The sequence below is a fragment of the Thermobia domestica genome, chromosome 4, assembly GCF_964235325.1.
Source record: "Thermobia domestica chromosome 4, izTheDome1.hap1.1, whole genome shotgun sequence".
In the NCBI taxonomy this organism is placed as follows: Eukaryota; Metazoa; Arthropoda; class Insecta; order Zygentoma; family Lepismatidae; genus Thermobia; species Thermobia domestica.
This window is the reverse complement of record NC_137457.1, coordinates 258,978,145-258,997,553: the sequence shown is the minus strand read 5'-3', so window position 1 is coordinate 258,997,553 and position 19,409 is coordinate 258,978,145. Positions and strand designations below refer to the sequence as shown.

The 19,409-nt window shown below is 37.6% G+C and overlaps 1 protein-coding gene across 3 annotated transcripts in view; it reads left to right on the top strand.

Annotated features, from left to right (window-relative positions):
- LOC145684020 (sialate O-acetylesterase-like) overlaps positions 1-19,409 on the top strand; it is a 102,870-nt gene that overhangs the window by 67,323 nt on the left and 16,138 nt on the right. For all 3 annotated transcript variants that reach the window (XM_081755833.1, XM_081755835.1, XM_081755834.1), the window contains exons 6-9: positions 2,713-2,851; positions 5,896-6,079; positions 11,440-11,537; positions 18,571-18,692. In XM_081755833.1, coding sequence (XP_081611959.1) covers positions 2,713-2,851; positions 5,896-6,079; positions 11,440-11,537; positions 18,571-18,692 — 543 coding nt within the window. The remainder of the gene's footprint in view (positions 1-2,712; positions 2,852-5,895; positions 6,080-11,439; positions 11,538-18,570; positions 18,693-19,409) is intronic.

The following is a 19,409-nucleotide window of genomic DNA, read 5'->3' as shown; positions in this document are numbered from 1 at the left end:
GAGAAATTCTGATCATCCACGTCTCAATTCACTGGTACAGTAACTAGTACATGTATTTTTGAAATATGAGGTCCTTGCTATACGCATTTACATTTTGCAGGTTCACTTTGGTCATTTCCTGTTTTCTTACCTTTTCAGACAATATTCCTGGAAATGAATTATTATTTCCAGGAAATCACGGGCTGAAAAAAAGCTCGTTTTGATGCAGAAGAAAATACCAAGTGCATCAAAAAATATATTCACACTGTGAACTGTCGTAGAAAACTTATTTTTCAACCTACAAGATTTAATTTCTGGGAAAAGTAAGATTATAGTTTACTTTTAAACACTAGTATACTTTCTGATCAAACTGAATGTTAGAAATTGTGGTTAAAGTAAGCGTTCGAAATAGTGGCATTAAGCATTGATACTTTTCTGAGTACGATTCAGGACTACTTCCATACATAGCAGCAGTGTTCAATTGGATTTTTTGAATCTCATCTCAAACTGTGTTTAGGTTCTATGGTTTACAATGACACATAATATTACTGTGATCCATAATTAAAAAATCGATTGGCGTAATGTCTAAAGAGGGTACAGTTCGTCCTACCCACTGACAGGTATATTTTCATCCAAGTATGCTCTCACATCTCCCTATGATAGTGACACAGGGCGCCATCTTGATAATAATAAAATCTCTCAATACTGTGCATTGCAAAAACAGAAGGGAAAATGGAATCAACAAGCACTGTTACGTACTTTACTGCAGTTACAATACTGTCGAAACAAAAAGCCTAATAAGTCTCTTAGGAAGCAAACGGCATCATACATTTACATCAGGCAAACTCAGTCTTTTCAACAGTAATGCAGGGATTATCTTCAGTCCAGCACATACAATAATACCTATTGTCAGTTTCATCAAGTTTGAATTGTGTTACATCTAACCAAACAATGCTACTCATAAATCCCGATTCACGTGTAACAATATTCGTACACATTAACAAAATTGTATCCTGCGATCTGAGTCGTCGTTACTCAGATGTTACAACAACCTTCGAATGTACACACACAACTTACTTTTTTCCAGTATACGTAACACACTAGTAGCACTTACATCGCTCTCACGTGACCCTTAGTTTGAAGATTTTTTTATGGTAAACGCTGATACAGTTGCAGCACGCGACTAAGGATTCAGCAACCGTGCGAAGTCACCCTGATCGACCTTTATGCACATCACACATTGTTCCATGAACCTCGAGTTTGTCTCGTAGATGTGTAATTGTTATCCTTGAAGGAGAATCAGTCCCATACTCATGTCTCCACTGTTTCCGATCCATAGTAACATTCTTTCCGAACCACAGTAACATTCTTAAACTTCCAGTACCCCTTAAAGACGAGTGTCTGCTCTTCAAAGTTAAAACGTTCGTCCGCCATGTTGATGTTACTCTCTTGTCACTAATTGGGTTGTGCAGCTAGACCAACGATTCTGCTGGCACCTGTTTAGGGAACATAACATTACTTTTCTTGTCAGAAATTTAACCTTCTAGGTTGGAAAATAAATTTTCTATGCTAGTTCAAAGTATGTATACATTTTTGACGCACCCTGTATAAGTAAATAAACATCAGAAGCGTTTGAAATATAACTAGAGTTATCATAATTTGAAATGCCAAAAGGCAAACATACCTCCATTTGGCTAACACTTATATAAACTTTAAATTTTGTTACAAATTGATAAATTTTATCGTTTACTTCCAAGTTTGCATTTAAAACATTATGGGAAACATATTAATATGTATGAAAAATAATTAACAAGAGTAGCCTACTTACACAGTAGCATCATATTGAAAAGTTATAAAATGAAATGTTTAGTTTTAATATCCCATGGCTATGCCCTTTATAGGCTAAAAAAAAAAAAAAAAAAAAAAAAAAGATGAAAGTGAACGATTGTGAAATTTAATTTTTGGTTCTCTCTCTCATCAGGAATTGAACCTGGGACTACGTGCAACAAAGACACACGTGCTAGCCAGTAAATCAGCTGAGGGGGCCAGTGTCTTATAGGAAACGAAATTATTTTTTTTTAGTTTTACGTCCCACGGTTATTACGACTAGGTTAAAGGAGACGATGATGAGAAATGAATGAAATGTGGAATGAAGGAAGTGGGACGAAATGGGGAAACCCCAAGGAAACCCACGCACACGGTGTTTGTCCACCATAAAGTTCACTTGGCGGGGGCTGGGATCAAACCCGGGACCCCTAGCACCAAAAGTGAACGCTCTACCACTGAGCCACCGCGGTCCCAGTGTTATATTGAGTTACCGACTTTACCTATTCCATATTTCTCAGTAAATCTGATGTTTTTTTTTCACAATTCCTTGAACTTAGAAAATGCGAACAATCGGAAAATGTATGTGGACAGAAATATATTGTGTCAAAATTCAGACATTGTCCGCATAAATGCGATATATTGTAGCCCTATATATAACACTTGTATTGAGTAATAATTTTCCATTTTGTTTTACTGTGAGTGAAAGTATAATTACTAGACAGCTACAGACATACGTAAATGTTAAAATGTTGACGCTATTCTTAGCTTCATCTATGTTTAAACAATCTTAAAAAGAATGTTGAGATTTTTCATTTAACTTACTGGTAATTATTAATAGTATGTAAGTTGTATTGCACCTGTCTCAATTAATACGTAGATTGTCAATATTTCTTATTTAATTTTCAGATTTATAATGGGACTCACGAACTTAGAGAAGCATATAATTACACAATGGTACGTGTATTTCAAGTAGGTGAATCATACTCTGACAGAGAAGAATTGGATCTAGCTCTTGTCAATCAAACATGGTCTCCACCAAATAATGGTATGGTCAGTATCAAATTAAAATAATTTATTTTTTATTAGTTTTATTTAGGGTTCCCAACTTTTGAAAATGAAATACCGAACACCCTCCTGGAGTATGTATATACTTTTAAGATTGTGACATCATCGCTTGTCAAAAATGTGAGCAACCTGAAAGTGGTTACTTCACATAAAATTAAGCAATTTGGAATTCGAATTTAATAACTTTAGTTATTTTTGAAGCATTTATTAAAGTTACTTATTCCAGGTTTGGTTGAGTCTGCATATATAAATTTGTAGTTTACCACCAATAATAACTTAAAACAGAAAAGCAAATATAATTGGCAATTATGTCGTGCACAAACTATGCTTGAAAAATAAATCTTACCAGCTTTGCTCGGGCTGGTAATGTCTCATAATGCCTCACGCTTTTACTGTATCTGGATGCACTATTTAATTGAAAGATGTAACTAAGAATGAAGCTAGCTGCACTCTTGAAGATGTACTTCTGTTGACCTTTAGCAGTTTTGATAAGTTCAGCGCACGACAAGTTGATATCAAACTGAATTATAAACTCTGCTTTAACCATGTTCCTGGACATGAATTCCTGTCGTCACTTCAAAATAATCTGATGAACAGAGAATAGGACTAGTAAGAAGAAAAATTACCGGACATGTAAATCCGGTTTTGAGATCTTACCGAAAACCGGACAAGGAGGTCAAAACCCGAACTGTCCGGTAAAATACCAGACGATTGGCAATCCTAGTTTTATTGTCTGTTCTGGTTTAGCTCTAAACGACACCAAATAATGGTATGGTCACTATCAAGTTAAAAAAAAAAATTATACTTTTCTATTATCTGTTCTGGCTTGTCTCTAAACAGAGATAAACAAAATTATTCGTATCCTTCTGCTGTTCAAAACTACTCGTATGTTTGACTAATCATGTATAACTAATACACTCTCGTACAGGGAGAAGCAAGTTATACATGTGTTTCGACCATCCTGCGTTCTGTGAGGTACTTACAATTCGAAGGCTAAAAAATATTATTTGAATTAAGTAAGTAATCGGAATTTATTAACACCAACTGCTTTTCACCACTACCTAAAGATTTCGCTTATGTGTCAGCCACAGCACTAGTGGAACCAGGATTCATGTCAACTATCCTTTCGACTTAAAAGCACAACTCATATACGTACTTAATTGGAACCATAACCACCACGCATGCTTAAATGTGATACTTACAGTATATTATTTCCTTAAACATGCTCATTTGCAGTATTGTTGGATAATCTATATTATATTTTTATCACTTACCATAATGTCCTACTTCTATGTGCTTAGTCAAAGTAATAATTAAAAGTGCTGCGGACGAATACAAGTGTTGGTAGGCCAACAGTAAATGAATTTACTTTAGAATCATGTGGCATTGTTTATCATGGTTTAGAGGTAAGGTCGATTAGATAATAGAATGTTCTTTATTGCGGATAGTTAAATCATCTAACTTGTAAGACGGACATGTCATATAGCTTGTATGAGAAATGTGTGACGCATACTTAGAATCTTAGTGGGAAAATCTATGCGAGAAAGATATTTTGTTATGGAATACAAAACATGAATCTCCGCAGTGACTAACGCAAATGTGTGAGACAGTGTTGCCAAAGAATGCACTACATCACATCAAAATGCAAGTGTAATATAGTAAAATGGGGATCATTTGAGGACTCAAGAGCTTATCTTTTCTTCGGTATTCGGTATCTTTGTTCTGAAACACTTCGTAGGGGAAGTAAATTTTATTTGTTTTCCTCTTTCTGTAAACGATATAATACTAGTTGGCAGCGCTAGATAGCAGCCACATACTGACAGCACTGCATAATTAAAAACAAAACAATTAAAAGAACAATATGTCATCCAAGGTTGTCACGTGCATGTTAATGTAAGAAAATGAAGGACCGATGTACAACAAATCAACGTCTTCGAGGCGCTATTCAAAATTTCCGGCGGAATTTTAATATTCCGCCCTAACTCGTAGTAGTACGAACTCTCGCCACTAGTTGTCTCTTAGTGTATATTTCAATTCAGTGTGACCACCGCTAGTACTTTCGTACTAGATCTAGTGCCTTTTATAATATTTTAGTGTTCTAGTATGTTCAATAAATCTAGTACTTTTCTCCTCCTCTTCTTTCCTCATAAATGCATTTGGGAAAAAAGGAATCTCATGAAAATTTGGCAATGTAGGAAAATTTCACTCTTCCTGGTTACATTTTTCTGCCTGTTTTTTTTCAATAGTGGTATTTACAAGAGTGGAAGTGGGACACAGGTGCCATCCGGTCACCTTCTCCAATTAGTAAATAATCACAGTAGACGATATTACGTATTTGGTAATCCATTTAAACGGTATACTATTAAGTACGTATGATGTCCTTGCTGTTGAAGTGAACGATTAAGCAAATGATAATAGGAGCATATATGTGAAAATTTGGAATGTGTTTTGTATCTTTCGATATACATCATATACATTTTGAAAGTATTACGTGCCTGTCTGGCAGAATACAATATGTTTTAAGTTTATATTAATAATTGGAATTTAGGTAGTAGAAAAACCACTGAGGATATTTAATTTAAACAATTAGTGATTTGTATTTAAGAATATCTTAAAGTTTGAAATATTTTAGAGATTAAGCTACAATATTTGAATATCTACAAATTAACATTTCTACAAATTACAATGATATTAGAAATGAATGAAAAGAAATTTCTATTCTTACGTCACACAATTAAAGAATATGAATGATTAATGAAAGTAAATTATAATTAAATGATAATAGTGAAGTAATAATCTGCGAGGAAATGAAAAACGTGACAAATTCACATGGACTGGGACTGAAGTAGAAAATCCTCCCACCAAAGACTTAATTTTAAAATTATAATTAGTAGTAAGGGGAGAAAAATTGCCCGCTTTCATTAATTCTACGTTTAAAGTCCATTATTGTAACATCATATTCTAATATTACTATATTTGAAAACTTGACGAAAAACTTGTTTTATATTTTATGGTATATTTTAGAATCTCTCAGGAGCAATGCAACTTGGGAAGGATTTTCAGCATTGTGTTTTCTGTTCGGGCGCCATTTATATGACGCATCTCAAGTGCCGATTGGAATTGTCGAAAGTGCAGTGGGAGGCACCGTTATTGAGGCATGGAGCTCTGAAAGAGTAAACAAGGAATGTGGGATTCCAGAGACAAATAGGTTAGTTTATTTTTATGTAGCTACTAGGTCTATTATTGAATATAGAAAGTTTATCTATAAGTGCATAGTATGAGTAACTTTAGCAAAGATGCTGTCAATTACACTGACAAGGAAACTTTTTCTGGTGTCACACGAAATGTGGAACGAAACTATGGTCAATCGATTTGTGTTAGTGAACACGAAAATCCATAGGCGGGAAAAACCCTCGATCGCAACCGTTCCGTACTTATGGGGGGGGGGGAAGAGTGGGAGCACTGCCAGTGCCAACACAACACGTTTTGGATAATGAAACGAAATATGGCGCGAGTTCAATGTAAATACGCATAGAAGCGCAGTTAAAAATATACTACAATGTGACATTACATTCGACAATACTCTGACAAGTGAGGACAGAGGCGTAGCACATAACGACAGAAGAGGGGGCGGATAAGCGCAATTAAAAATGGTCATATATTTGAGGAAAACGAAAAACCAAGACGTCAGTTGAATGGTACAGTAATAATACATGATCAAGTAATCAATCACAAACTATAGACAGCCTGTAGACGTCAGCATAAAGCAGTAATGGAAGAAAGAGAGCCATGGAGGGGATTGGCCGTAGAGGCCGGACTCCCTCTCCTCGTAACGTCCGATGTGTATAGACTGTTGTATATATGTAGGTACTCATTTTCATATGTTTATGATGATGATGATGATGATGATGATGATGATGATGATGATGATGACATAAAAGAAAGACAAAAATAAATGCTTCTGTGTTTGCACCGCACAGTCCAATATACATTGTACCAACATATACAACACTATACTGTTGCCCCCTTACCTTTCTACTCTCTACCCATGTACTTGACCATGTCCATGATATATTACTATGTTATTCCCCTCAAGTCCGGTTCGCATGTGTTCATGCCTTCTATGGAACTTTTCCCCTACGCTATACTCCACGCTACCCGTCCTCCTCCTCTGCCGTTACGTGTTACGCCTCTGCTCTCAGTTGCCAAAATATTGTCGAATTTAATGTCACATTGTAGTAGATGTTTAACTGTGCTTCTATGCATATTTTCATCGAACTTGCGCCATATTTCGTCTCATTGTCCACAACGTGTTGTGTTGGCAGTGCCCCTACTCTTCCCTCCGAAAGTACGGAACGGTTGCGATCGAGAGTTTTTCCCGCCTATGGATTTTCGTGTTCACTAACACAAATCGATTGACCAGTTTCGTTCCACATTTCGTGTGACACCAGAAAAAGTTTCCTCGTGAGTAGTGAAGAAGAAGAATAACATGCCACGTGATATTAGTACTAATTCTCTTACATTTTACTCATGAAATTATTGTTTCATTGAAATATAAAATTCATGATATATTAATATTCATGACTTCGTGGTATTATTATTATTATTATTATTATTATTATTATTATTATTATTATTATTATTATTATTATTTATTGACATTTAAGTAATTTTCTATATAATTTTTTATATAATTATAATTTTCTATATATTCTAAGACCCGGCACACACGTTACGATATACTTGTCAGGTAAACCTCACGGTGTAACGGGAAGGCATACCTGTGTTGGTTAGAGCACACACACGCAACGGTAAACCTGAAGATTTCATCTCAGTCGAAAGATGGCGAGCAAACAAGAAGACGACGACCTACGCTCCCTGTATTCAAAAAACTAGCCACAACTCACCTAAACACTGTACAGGTGTGCCGGAGTGACTCACACACACGCTCAGATCTACACGCCTGCGCAGGTAGTAAGAATTGAATTTCGATTCTTTTCCAGTCGCCTGCACAGGTCGCTACGCCTCTGCTGTTTGGTCTGCAGCGGCTGGCACACACGTTCCGGTTTACCTGTACAGGTAGACCTCACCGGTATACCGGAACATGCCTAAGAGTTCTGGAATTTCTAATCATAATGTGCAATTCGGTCTCGTAGCTCAGATTATCAAAAGTAAATTTAAGATGTTGCAGATTTGGAACTGACAAGCCGTCCCAGGATTTTACAAACTAAAACTGATACAGCAAAATTTAATGAGATCCGGACTTTGGTTGCTTTATAAATGAAACAGTACACATTTAAATTGAAAGCAGAGTATAATGTTAAGGTAATGAAAGAGGATAAAAGAAAAGAAAATAAGTATATAAATAAAGATAGGTGTAACATATGCAGCATTTGCCTGACGTTTTCGCGGTCCTCCAGCGATAACTCCTCTAATAGATAGTTGTCCTCCCTCTGGTTCATGTCCTTCAGACAATCGGTGGTCAGATGGCTCGAATAGAAGTCAGGCGCAGATATGTAGAAAACAGGCGTTTCAGTGACGATGAACTTTATCAAAATACGAAATCATTCTTAAGTGTTGTGAGATTCTCGTCAAATATTCAACACCATAACAAGTAGATGTTACGCTTTGTTACCGAGGGTAAGACTTCGTGACTCAAAATCGTAACTCGCACGACTACATCTTCGTCGTAGCAAATTTAAGTCTTCAGCTCTCTCGTCTCTATATGTATACATCACTCCGTCGCTAATTTTTCAGCGTCTTCAGTTATTCGCTTTTCAGTTCAATGAATTACTACGTGGATGATGAAAACGGAAGCTACGTGGATTAACATCAAATAAGGTAATTGTTGGAACGTGGACAAAGGAAACAATCTGCAATTTTACTGATCGAGAAACACACATACAGAAACAGTCAACAAAAGAATAGAAATTCTTTTGTCTGCATCACTGGCGCAAATCCCGGGGGGATGAGGGGGACGTCCCCCAATTAATCCGATTTGAAATGTGTTTCTTTTTGGGGGGGAAATGTGATTGTGTTCGACTGCCACTGCATCTACATCGCCTGATATATAATATATAACAGATTCACCTCAGAAATCAGATTCATCTACCGTAATATGAGTCTTATCTTCTCCCTCCAGAATAAGCCTCAAATCTGTCCGCCTCCCAATGTTCATAAGCGCCGATTTCTCTGTAAATTTGGGGGGGGGGAGCATTCAGATGCAGAAAGCATATATGATTATTTTAAGACAAGTTGCATTCAAATTATGCATAATATTACAAATTTACAAATAAAATGAGGGGGCCCACATGAGCTTTGGGGGGCCCGGGCCCCCTCGGCCCCCCAGGATCGGCGCCCTTGCCAATGTTGAATACTACTCTTCGCCCCTGATCCTCCACAGCACTGTTTTTGAACTTCATAAATAGTTTGAACATCGCTTTAAAAATAATAATAAAAAGAAGAAGAAGAAGAAGATTATGTGAACGGTCTTACCCATCTCCCCCCCCCCTTAATGTTGAAGAGAGACTTGCACCGCTGGTCTGGAATGTAACTGAACTGTTGGTTGCACTGAAAGGAAATAGAAATTAAAATATAACTTTGACATTGATCTGATTATGAGAATTCAGTGTTCATAATTTCAAATAAATAATGTTTACCATTACGAAGAATTTAAGTCCAATGTTATGTTCAAAGATTTGTAATTATGTTATTGTTATTACTATATACAATTCATCGTGAGGGCACAATACTGTATATGTATTTTCATAAACGTCTTAGAATAACATCTACCCCAGCACCAAGGTTGGCTGACCCACCGTTGGGAATTGAGTGGCATTTGATCAAAACGGTGGGTGATGGTCGGTGCGAGTCTATAGCGGAAAAACTTACTTTGGCCAACCAACTATTCTCCTGGCCTTCACGCAACGATATTATAATATTCGCTCCGAGTCGCGAAGCTTGACCTAGATCTACCGATTTCACCACCCAATAGAACGCGAGGATGTGTTCCGGTCGTCAACCCCCACCCATCAAATTTTGTCAGTGTGGTCTCTCGCGCTACACGGAAGACATCTCCCGAGAGTACAGTGTTGTCGGATTGGCGCCAACTTCCGTTTTGTTATTTATTTTTTTTATGCGTTATATTTTCGTTGGCACTATTTGTTACCGTTTCAGAATAATTGTTACAGTAGTTATTGTTGTGCACTGTTATTATTGGTAATTTTTTTCTTAATACTCATTTATTATGTCTTCGTAGTTTGGCAACATTGTTGGTGAATTTCAGCAGTTTGACGTTTCCCCAAGTGTGCGCTCGGGAAGCGGCTCCACGAATTGTTCCGAAGTTTTCCGATGTATTGGAGCTCAAGCAAAATGTTTCTATGATTTTTTTTTAGAGCACAAGCTTCATGACTCGGAGCAAGTACTATAGAATTGACTGTTTTCCCGACCAAGAAATACCTTACTTTAGCGTTGGCTAAATGTCGGGGAATCGCTCTGCGAAAAGCACTTTTCCTCCACTTGGCCACTTTGTTTTATTGTTGGTTAATGATCGCTAACTCCATCATACTTGATGCTGGTAGAGTGCGTCACTGCTCATGCGCAGTTCTTTACCGCGTCCTCTTGTGTTCCAATTGTGAAAACAAAAGAGGAGTTCATGTTGTGTGTGCTGAATCATTTTCCTATACACAGTGCATAGTGAGCTTTTTTTAAAAAAAGATTTACAAAGCACAACAACTGCCAAATATCCAACACTTGTAAAGTGTGTGATTCTGGCCGTGTTGCCCTCCCCACTGGTCTAGTGGGTAGCATGTGCGCCTTTGGCGTACGGGGTCCTGGGTTCGATTTCCAGTGGGAGATCCTTTGGAAATTTAACTGTCCTCGATATCTCTGTGTTCGTGTCCTTGTCGTTCTAGGTTACTGAAAAAACAATAAGTAAAATCCTAGTAATAAGTAGTTTTTAAAAAGTTGGAAGCATGCCTGCTCGCCAACCGAGCGACTGGGGTTCGCGTCCTGTACATTGCTGTTTGCACTTTTTCTCTTCCTGCACGGTGTGAGTATAACTAAAATTTAATCGAATATTTAAAGAATCGGAATATCTTAAAAATACCATATAAAAAGTCGAACGTGCCAAATCGAATGCATCGCCCCCTATCCACCCGCCGCGAGGACACATTGGGAAACGTCATGGAATTATGATAAATTTGGTTAGATGAACCTCAGCATTTGGATGGTGAGTCACCATTCATCGTCGAGGTTTGGCTGCGCTAACGTAGGGAGACTGGTGGGGTTTGGTTGGGTGAACGAAGGCCCAACATTCTTAGTGTCGTTGGAGTTTTGTTGGCCCAACGTTGGGAAATGCTTGGGGATTGGTTGGGTAAACGAAGACCCAACTTTTATTTGGTTAGGGAATGGGTGGAAAGTGGTTGCCAAAGCTGATGTTGGGCCACCGTTGGTATGTCGCATCGGCACCATTTCGCCAATGTTGGGCCAATCGATTTTGCTTTTAGGGTATATATTTCAACATGACAATTTTATTTTGCTTTAACGTTCCTGTTCTATTTATTATAGAACAATACCTTTACACAGAAACATGACCTCCGTGCTCTGGAACGCGATGATTCATCCTTTACTAAACATGACAATCAAAGGAATTATATGGTACCAAGGTAAGTGCAGCAACACGACTTGGATTTATAACATTTTTAATTTTTTGCACTTCAACTATAAATAAAAGAACTAATCTTGTTTCTATATAAACCAAATGTATATAAGTTACTTTATGTAAGTTTTACTTTAACTATATTTTTAATTAGACTAAGATAAGTTGAAATTCTATTTTTCTTATATTAAAATATGGCGGTTAATGTGTACATATTAGCTTGTTGATACGATTATCGTTGTTTTTATATGTAAATGCAAACTTAGTTAAAGCCAAAGAATAAACAATTATGTAAGAAAGTACAGATGGAAATTGTTGGTTGACTCAGATAATTTACAGAACACACGATGCAAACGATCATTATTCAACATTGCCCATTATATTTGATAGTACTAACACTATTTCATTGAAACTATGGTTTTGAAAGATTACCTCAATCCCGTGAGAAGTGCAATAGATTGCGTTGTCAATAGGATACCTCTACCACCATTAATTTCTAATTAACTACCCCGTAATATGCCATAAATATTTCTTTTATGGAAAAAGCATTCTGCTCATAAGGGAAAATATCTTCTATATATATAAAAGAGAACGTACAAATCCTTTGTCCGCTCATCACGCTAATACGGCTGAACCAATTTCTTTTATTTTGGGGGGGTTATTAGGATTTGGACCCTAGATGGTTTTTATCATATCACTTTAATTTTCAATTACCATTGTCTTGAGATAATTGACCATTCAGGTGTCCATTACGTACAAATCCTTTGTTAGTTCATCATAGGTATAAAAATAAACGTATTTATATGCAACCCGCATGACCGTGTCACTCGGCGGGTTAACATAAATGACAGGCGTTATAATGGTTTTTATCATATCACTTGAAAGCGAAAAAGTAAAAATTATCTAAGTAACAAAGTTTATTGCGTTCGGGGGTGACCGCAGCGAAGCGGGGCGGGTTAACATAAATGACAGGCGATATAATGTTAACATTTACTGCAATCTTCTATGGTTTTTATCATATCACTTGAAAGCGAAAAAGTAAAAATTATCTAAGTAACAAAGTTTATTGCGTTCCGGGGTGACCGCAGCGAAGCGGGGTGAACGCTGCTAGTTATTCGTATGAATTTTTTGAAAGTGTTTCTAGCTATACAGTATTTTGTTCATATTTCATACATTATATTTCGTTGAATTCCCAACAGAATCACATGATTCATGACTCAATTTATTCAGATATGGGAGCAAGGAAGTTCGTAAAGTAGCCTGAATATTGATCTTTCTTGCCGCCCTAATTTCAGCCATATCCTTGTATTATACGACCAATATTCAATCCTTAAAAAATAGATGAAGGACTATTGTTATATATAATTCAGAAAAGTTGGAACATCTATCCTCTCTCAAAAATTCCTAGCCCTTGTATAATGCTCCCCCTGGAACATTTCCAAATCGTTTCATGTTACAATAATTTGACCAATGAAATTTTACAGTTATTGTGAACTGAGTTTACAGCCAACAGAAGAAAGTTGTGTTGACGCATTGAGTTATACGTCGGAGAAGAAACATAAGAACAAATTCAGGTGTTAGTTCATAGGCACAGAAAGATCAGTTGCATTTAAAATAGCAAAAAGAATTTAGTCCACGCCGAGCTTGAGGAAAGCTTGACAAGACATACTGCAATCTAATTGACTAGAATATTGCATATGTTTTAGGATTTCATTATAAATGTGTGGGGATTTATGATGATCATTTTCTACCTCGTACTTTCTTGAAGACAACTGGAAAACTGAGAACCACGTGGACTAATACTTAGATACTATTACAACAAACACTAACGTACATTCTTCGTCACTTTAAGGAAGCTCAATCGCAGCTAAAGGGTTACGATACGATTTTTCAGAGGAAACCTAGGTTCGATTCTGGTGGAGAATCCATGTGGTTCGGATCGCACTTTAAGCTGTGAGTCAACATCCTACAGGGAATGGACAAAAATATGGAAACACCTGAAAAATTTCACATTACCTTTATTAATAGTGAGTAGGACCACCTTTGGCACGCACAACGGCCTGCAGTCGACGGGAATGGAGAAGTACCCGGTTGCGTATGGTTGTCAAAGGGACGTTGTTCCACCAAAGCAGCTGAAAGTTGTGGAGACTACGGTGGTGGGTAGCGAGCCCGTACCTTGGTCTTCAAAGCTGATCAGAAGGGCTCAGTGATATTGATGTCTGGCAACTGTGGAGGTCATGGCAAATGTGACACTCTTCATGTTCATCAAACCAGTCCTGTGCGATGTGAGCTGTATGAACATTGACTCTGTCATCTTAAATTACGGCATTACTATCTGAAAATGAAATTAAATCTTTAAGTTTTACGTCCCACGTTTACGCCGGTTAGATATAAGGAGACGGTGATGATGAGAGATGAGTGAAATGGTGGAATAAAGAAAGTGGTAGGAAACGGGAGAACCCCGAGAAAACCCACGAGTACGGTGTTTGTCCACCACAAAGTCCACACGGCGAGTTTGGGATCGAACTAGGGTCCACAAGCACCGGAGGTGAACGCTCTACCACTGAGCCCCTGTCTTTACCATCTGGGAACAAAGTTTATACCATGATACAGCTGGTCACTCAAAATGGTTACGCAATCCTTCGCAATGACGTGTCATGCAGTGTGATGATTGGTCTGGCAGAATACCAGGATATGGCTGCCCAGATAATCACGGAACCAATACCATCTTCACTCTTGTTAACAGACAGTCTGTATCGTACGCTTGTGCTGGCGTTCCCCACACGTAAACTCGACCAGTAGTTGGAAACAATATAAAGGAAGACTCATCCGACCAGATGATAATCTTCCACTCTCCATTGTCCAGTTTTTATGGGGGTTACACCACGTCTCCATATAGCAGTATAGTCAACAGTCATGAGTGATTTGGGAATTGCAGATCTGCCATAAATACTCTGCTTGTGGAGTTCTCTTCTGACTGTTGACGCTAACAGGTTTGTAAGCACTGTATTCAGCTCAGCTGTGACTTTTGATGCCATTGTGATGTTCTGCTTGGTTACAATCCTACTCAATGTTCATCTGTCTCTGTTACCAACACACACTTTCGTCTACGCTGGTACTTCGCTGATGCGGTTTTACCGGAACACTCGTAGGCGATCATGATCTTCGTAACTGTGCCTCTTGACACAATTAACATTTCCGCTACTTTCGACACGAAATTCCCGCCATGCGCACACCCACAATTTGCCCTCTTTGAAACTCTGTCACCTCAGACATGATTCATGATAACCTGCACGAACCGGTCGGTGAAATGTAACTGGCCCATCTGTTCGATCGGCCAGCTTGTATACATCACAGGATGTGCCGGGGACCACAGCGATGCTTACCATCAGACACAAATTGTGTTTGAAATGGCTACCTCTTTTAGGGCCTTAGCAGACTACGCGACTTCGTGTGTCAAAGACGCGCGACATTTTTTTTTTCTGTCGCAGGCTTGTCGCGGCTGTTACAATCGATGTGGCGTGGGACCTTCGCACACTACGCGACAATCATGACACTGTCGCAGACTTATCGCGGGAACCTGACACCTGCGACAAGCTAAAACCTTCGCATATTACGCGACTTCGTGTGTCGAAGATGCGCGACCGCCACAATTTATATTTTCAGCAACCAGATACTCATTCTGAGAATTGAGCTCAATAGAAGCTTTCGATACAAACGCTTTCATTGCCTAAATTCAGACACATCCTAGTACACGGAACTCCAGCAGTGATTCCTATAGCAACATAATTGAAAAGATGAAAGCATGAAGAAAAGTGCGTTGTACATTCCATAGTGGATTCATGAATACGCCATCGAAAGAGAAGGATCGTATTGATAATTACACTGGATCCCTAACAGCATAAGATGTGCTAGGTATGTGCCATTTAGATGTCCCAGCTACTTTTTAGGTACCCGACACTTGGCACATATGATATTTATGTACTAAGTATGTACTTCAGCTACCTACAGTTTTAGGTACTTGTTACACCTAATTGATACTCGCAGTTAAGTACCACAAATATAGCATTTATATACGCGGCTCAATTTCGCACTCTAACAGTCATTTGTTTTCATATCGTCACTTGGGACATATATCTGTCATGTTCTAGGTACATCTTTAGGTACATATTGGTTCAGATACCCTAACAACACAAGATGTGCTAGGCATTTGCCATTTAGGTGTTCTAAATTAATCTCCCTCCTTTGATGCATTTTCTTGCTTCTTTTTCTAGGCGATTGTGTACTAGAAGCAACAAACGCATCAATTTTATTAGATGCAACTGTCGCCGAATATTTGAAAGTGAATATGGAAGAACCATGAAATGAAGTAAATAGACACTCGTCAATTTATTATAAAATTACATGGCGAGCAGATTTTACTTGATCCCAAACAGTTATAGTCGAATATATACGGTTAAAGCAGGACTCTGATTAGCCGAATGCAAAAGACCTCAATAGTTTATCCCTCTACAAGCGACGTTCTCTTCATCGCCTCTATGACCAAGTCGAAAGAGCACGCGGCTAATAATCCAAAGGTTGATGATTCGCACCCACCCTAAGGTAGCCCTACATTTTTATTTTTACTTGTTTAGTGTTGTTTAGACTCACTTTAATGTAAACACAATAAGCATATAGGCGATTTATCATATTTTGGGGGAGTAATTTTGTGGTTCATTGACGCTTACGGCATGGGGAACATACCTAGAACATACTAGGAACATTCCCCAGGTACATGTCAGGCATGTGCCTAGGGGCGGACATAGATTGTGACTATCACTTGCCATCCATGTGATCTCTTTCTCAGAAGTATATAAGGCACATACTGGACACATTCCCATGTACCTGAGGAAACGTGATAGGCATATGCCTGCTATGTAATTGTGCTGTTAGGGATGTTGCCGTTTTGTTCTTTCTTACATTTTCCAAGGTCCTGTACCAGGCCAATGATGTTTGGTGGAAATTGCAACATAAAACTACATTGTTTATTGCTTCACTTTACTATTTCAAATTCGACTCTAAAAAATAGCACAAATGATCAGCTATTCCCAAATATATTTTACACATTCATAAACTGCGATCCCCCAGGCCAATATATAATTTTATAACATTTCATTATTTTTTATACGTTTTGTGTATTTAATATGTATACTGTACGAAAATATAAAAAATAATGTTTTATAAGCACTTAGGCATATCGCTAATGGCTCATGGCACTCCATAATGAAATTTATAAGAAGCCATGAAGCATGAAGGTAATACCTCATGCAGTCAGTGGCAGATTTAGCAATATATTGATCCTAACAGCACAATTACATAACAGGTATGTGTCTATCATGTTCCCTTAGGTACATGGAAATATGTCCAGTGTGTGCCTTATGTACCTCTGAGAGAGAAATCACATAGTCACAGTCTATGTCCGCCCCTAGGCACATGCCTGACATGTACCTGGGGAATGTGCCTAGTATGTTCTAGGTATGTTCCCCATGCCGTAAGCGTCAATGAACCACAAAATTACTCCCCCAAAATATGTTAAATCGCCTATATGCTTAATGTGTTTACATTAAGGTGAGTCTAAAACACTTTAAACAGGTAAAAAAAATGTACCCTAGGTTGGGCGCGAATCACGAATCTTTGGATTACTAGCCGCGTGCTGTTCCGACTTGGCCACAGAGGCGATGAAGAAAACATCGCTTGTAGAAGGATAAATTATTGAGGTCTTTTGAATTTGGCTAATCAGAATATTTCTTTAACAGCATATATTCGACGATAACCGTTTGGGATCAGATAAAATCTGCTCGCCATGTAATTTTATAACAAAATGGCGAGTGTCTATTTACTTCATTTCATGATTCTTCCATATTCACTTTCAAATGATCGGTGACAGTTGCCATCTAATAAAGTTGTTGCGTTTGTTGCTTCTAGTGAACAATTGCTTAGAAAAAGAAGCAACAAATGAATCAAATGTGGAGATAAATTTAGAACATCTATATGCGCATGTTTAGCACATCTTGTGTAGTTAGGGTATCTGACACAGTATGTACCTAAAGGATGTACCTAGAACGTGACAGATATGTGTCCCAAGTGACGACATAAAAACAAATGACTGTTAGAGTGCTAAACTGAGTTAGGTATATAAATGTTATATTTGTGGTACATAGTTGCAAATATCTATTAGGTGTAATAAGTGCCTAAAACTGTAGGTAGCTGAAGTACATACTTAGCACATGAATGTCATATGTGCCAAGTGTCGGGTACCTAAAAAGTAGCTGGGACACCTAAATGGCATATGCCTAGCACATCTTGTGCTGTTAGGGGACTAGGCACCGGATTTAGTCTGCGGTTCAAGGGGGACCACCAACTCCAGGCTATATACGTACTTCTTATGGATGTGCTTGCACTTTGTCGTTAAAGAATATAACAGATTATTTAGTATTACGGCGATTGCATACAAACTATATAAAGTGCATTGTCCCCTTGTTCTGGCTGAAAAAGGTGTCACATTCCGGCGACACGTGAAGTAAAGTCTAGCGTCTGTTGCGTCGCTTGTGTGTGTCAAATATCAGCGACGCGACAACACAGCCTGTCTCGCGTCTTTGACACACGAAGTCGCGTAGTCTGCGAAGAGCCTTATACCAGGTGTTTCTATATTTTTGTCCATTCCTTATATATATAGCCTCAATGCTAAGGGGAGATATTAAACTTCAAACTAGCCAATCAATCAATCCTAGTTTCTTTAAAATCTTCCAATTCTATGTTTCAAAACATAGTATTTACGTAAAGAATTTTTAAAAGGAGGGAAAGATTCAAATTTTTCTTTATCAATATCCATACTTTTCCGTAGATGTTTTGTCTTTGAAATGTAGAATGGCGCATTCTCATGTCTTTCAAAGTAAGTTTTCTTTATCCAAAAACTTGATTCTATACGACTAATATATTTATAGCCTATTCCTTCACATAGAAATGGATTTCTCTATATTTGTCTTTCTATACCCTCATAGGTGAAAGCAATGTCTTTCACGACATCCTCTACTATTCCTGCATGTTTCCAGCTATGGTTGCAGATTGGAGAAGGGTATGGCATCCACTCAATGGGTCTGATATATCCTTTGGATTTGTCCAGGTATCTCTAAATACAAATTAGCAAATTAAGTTATAGGAGAATAATACTATATAAATGCAATATATTATAGTGCAGAAATTAGGAAAAGGAATTAATATTAATTAAAAAGTGTTGCATATAGATGTAACTATAGTACTGTTTCATCACAGTGTTTTACTGTTCAATCCAGTCAACAGTGACGGCTTTAGCGGGTAGGCCGGGTAGGCATGTGCCTACCCAAAAATTTTTAAATATTTATGAACGCTAAAAGATACAATAGAGAGTAAATATATTTTCCACTATTTATATTAATGGTAGATAATTATTTAACAAATAGTACAACCACTACTGTAAACGGAATTTCCTACTGTCATTAATCAATTAAATGTGTATATGTATTCATAACCGAGGAAGCGGGCCTACCCAAAATTAAAATCCTAAAACCGCCCATGCCAGTCAACGTAACGAAATGTGAACTGTTCCATGCAACATATCTTGCTATTATACAATATACAAACATTATTTTAATGCACAATTTTTCATGACTTACTCTTTGCAACAATAAAAATGACAAGAATCTTTATATTTTCTTACAATTCTAATATTCACGAGTATAAGGAAATACGAAAATGTCGATTTTCTTCTCATTTAATAAATAATGTAATCTCTCTCTCTCTCTCTATATATATATATATATATATATATATATATATATATATATATATATATATATATATA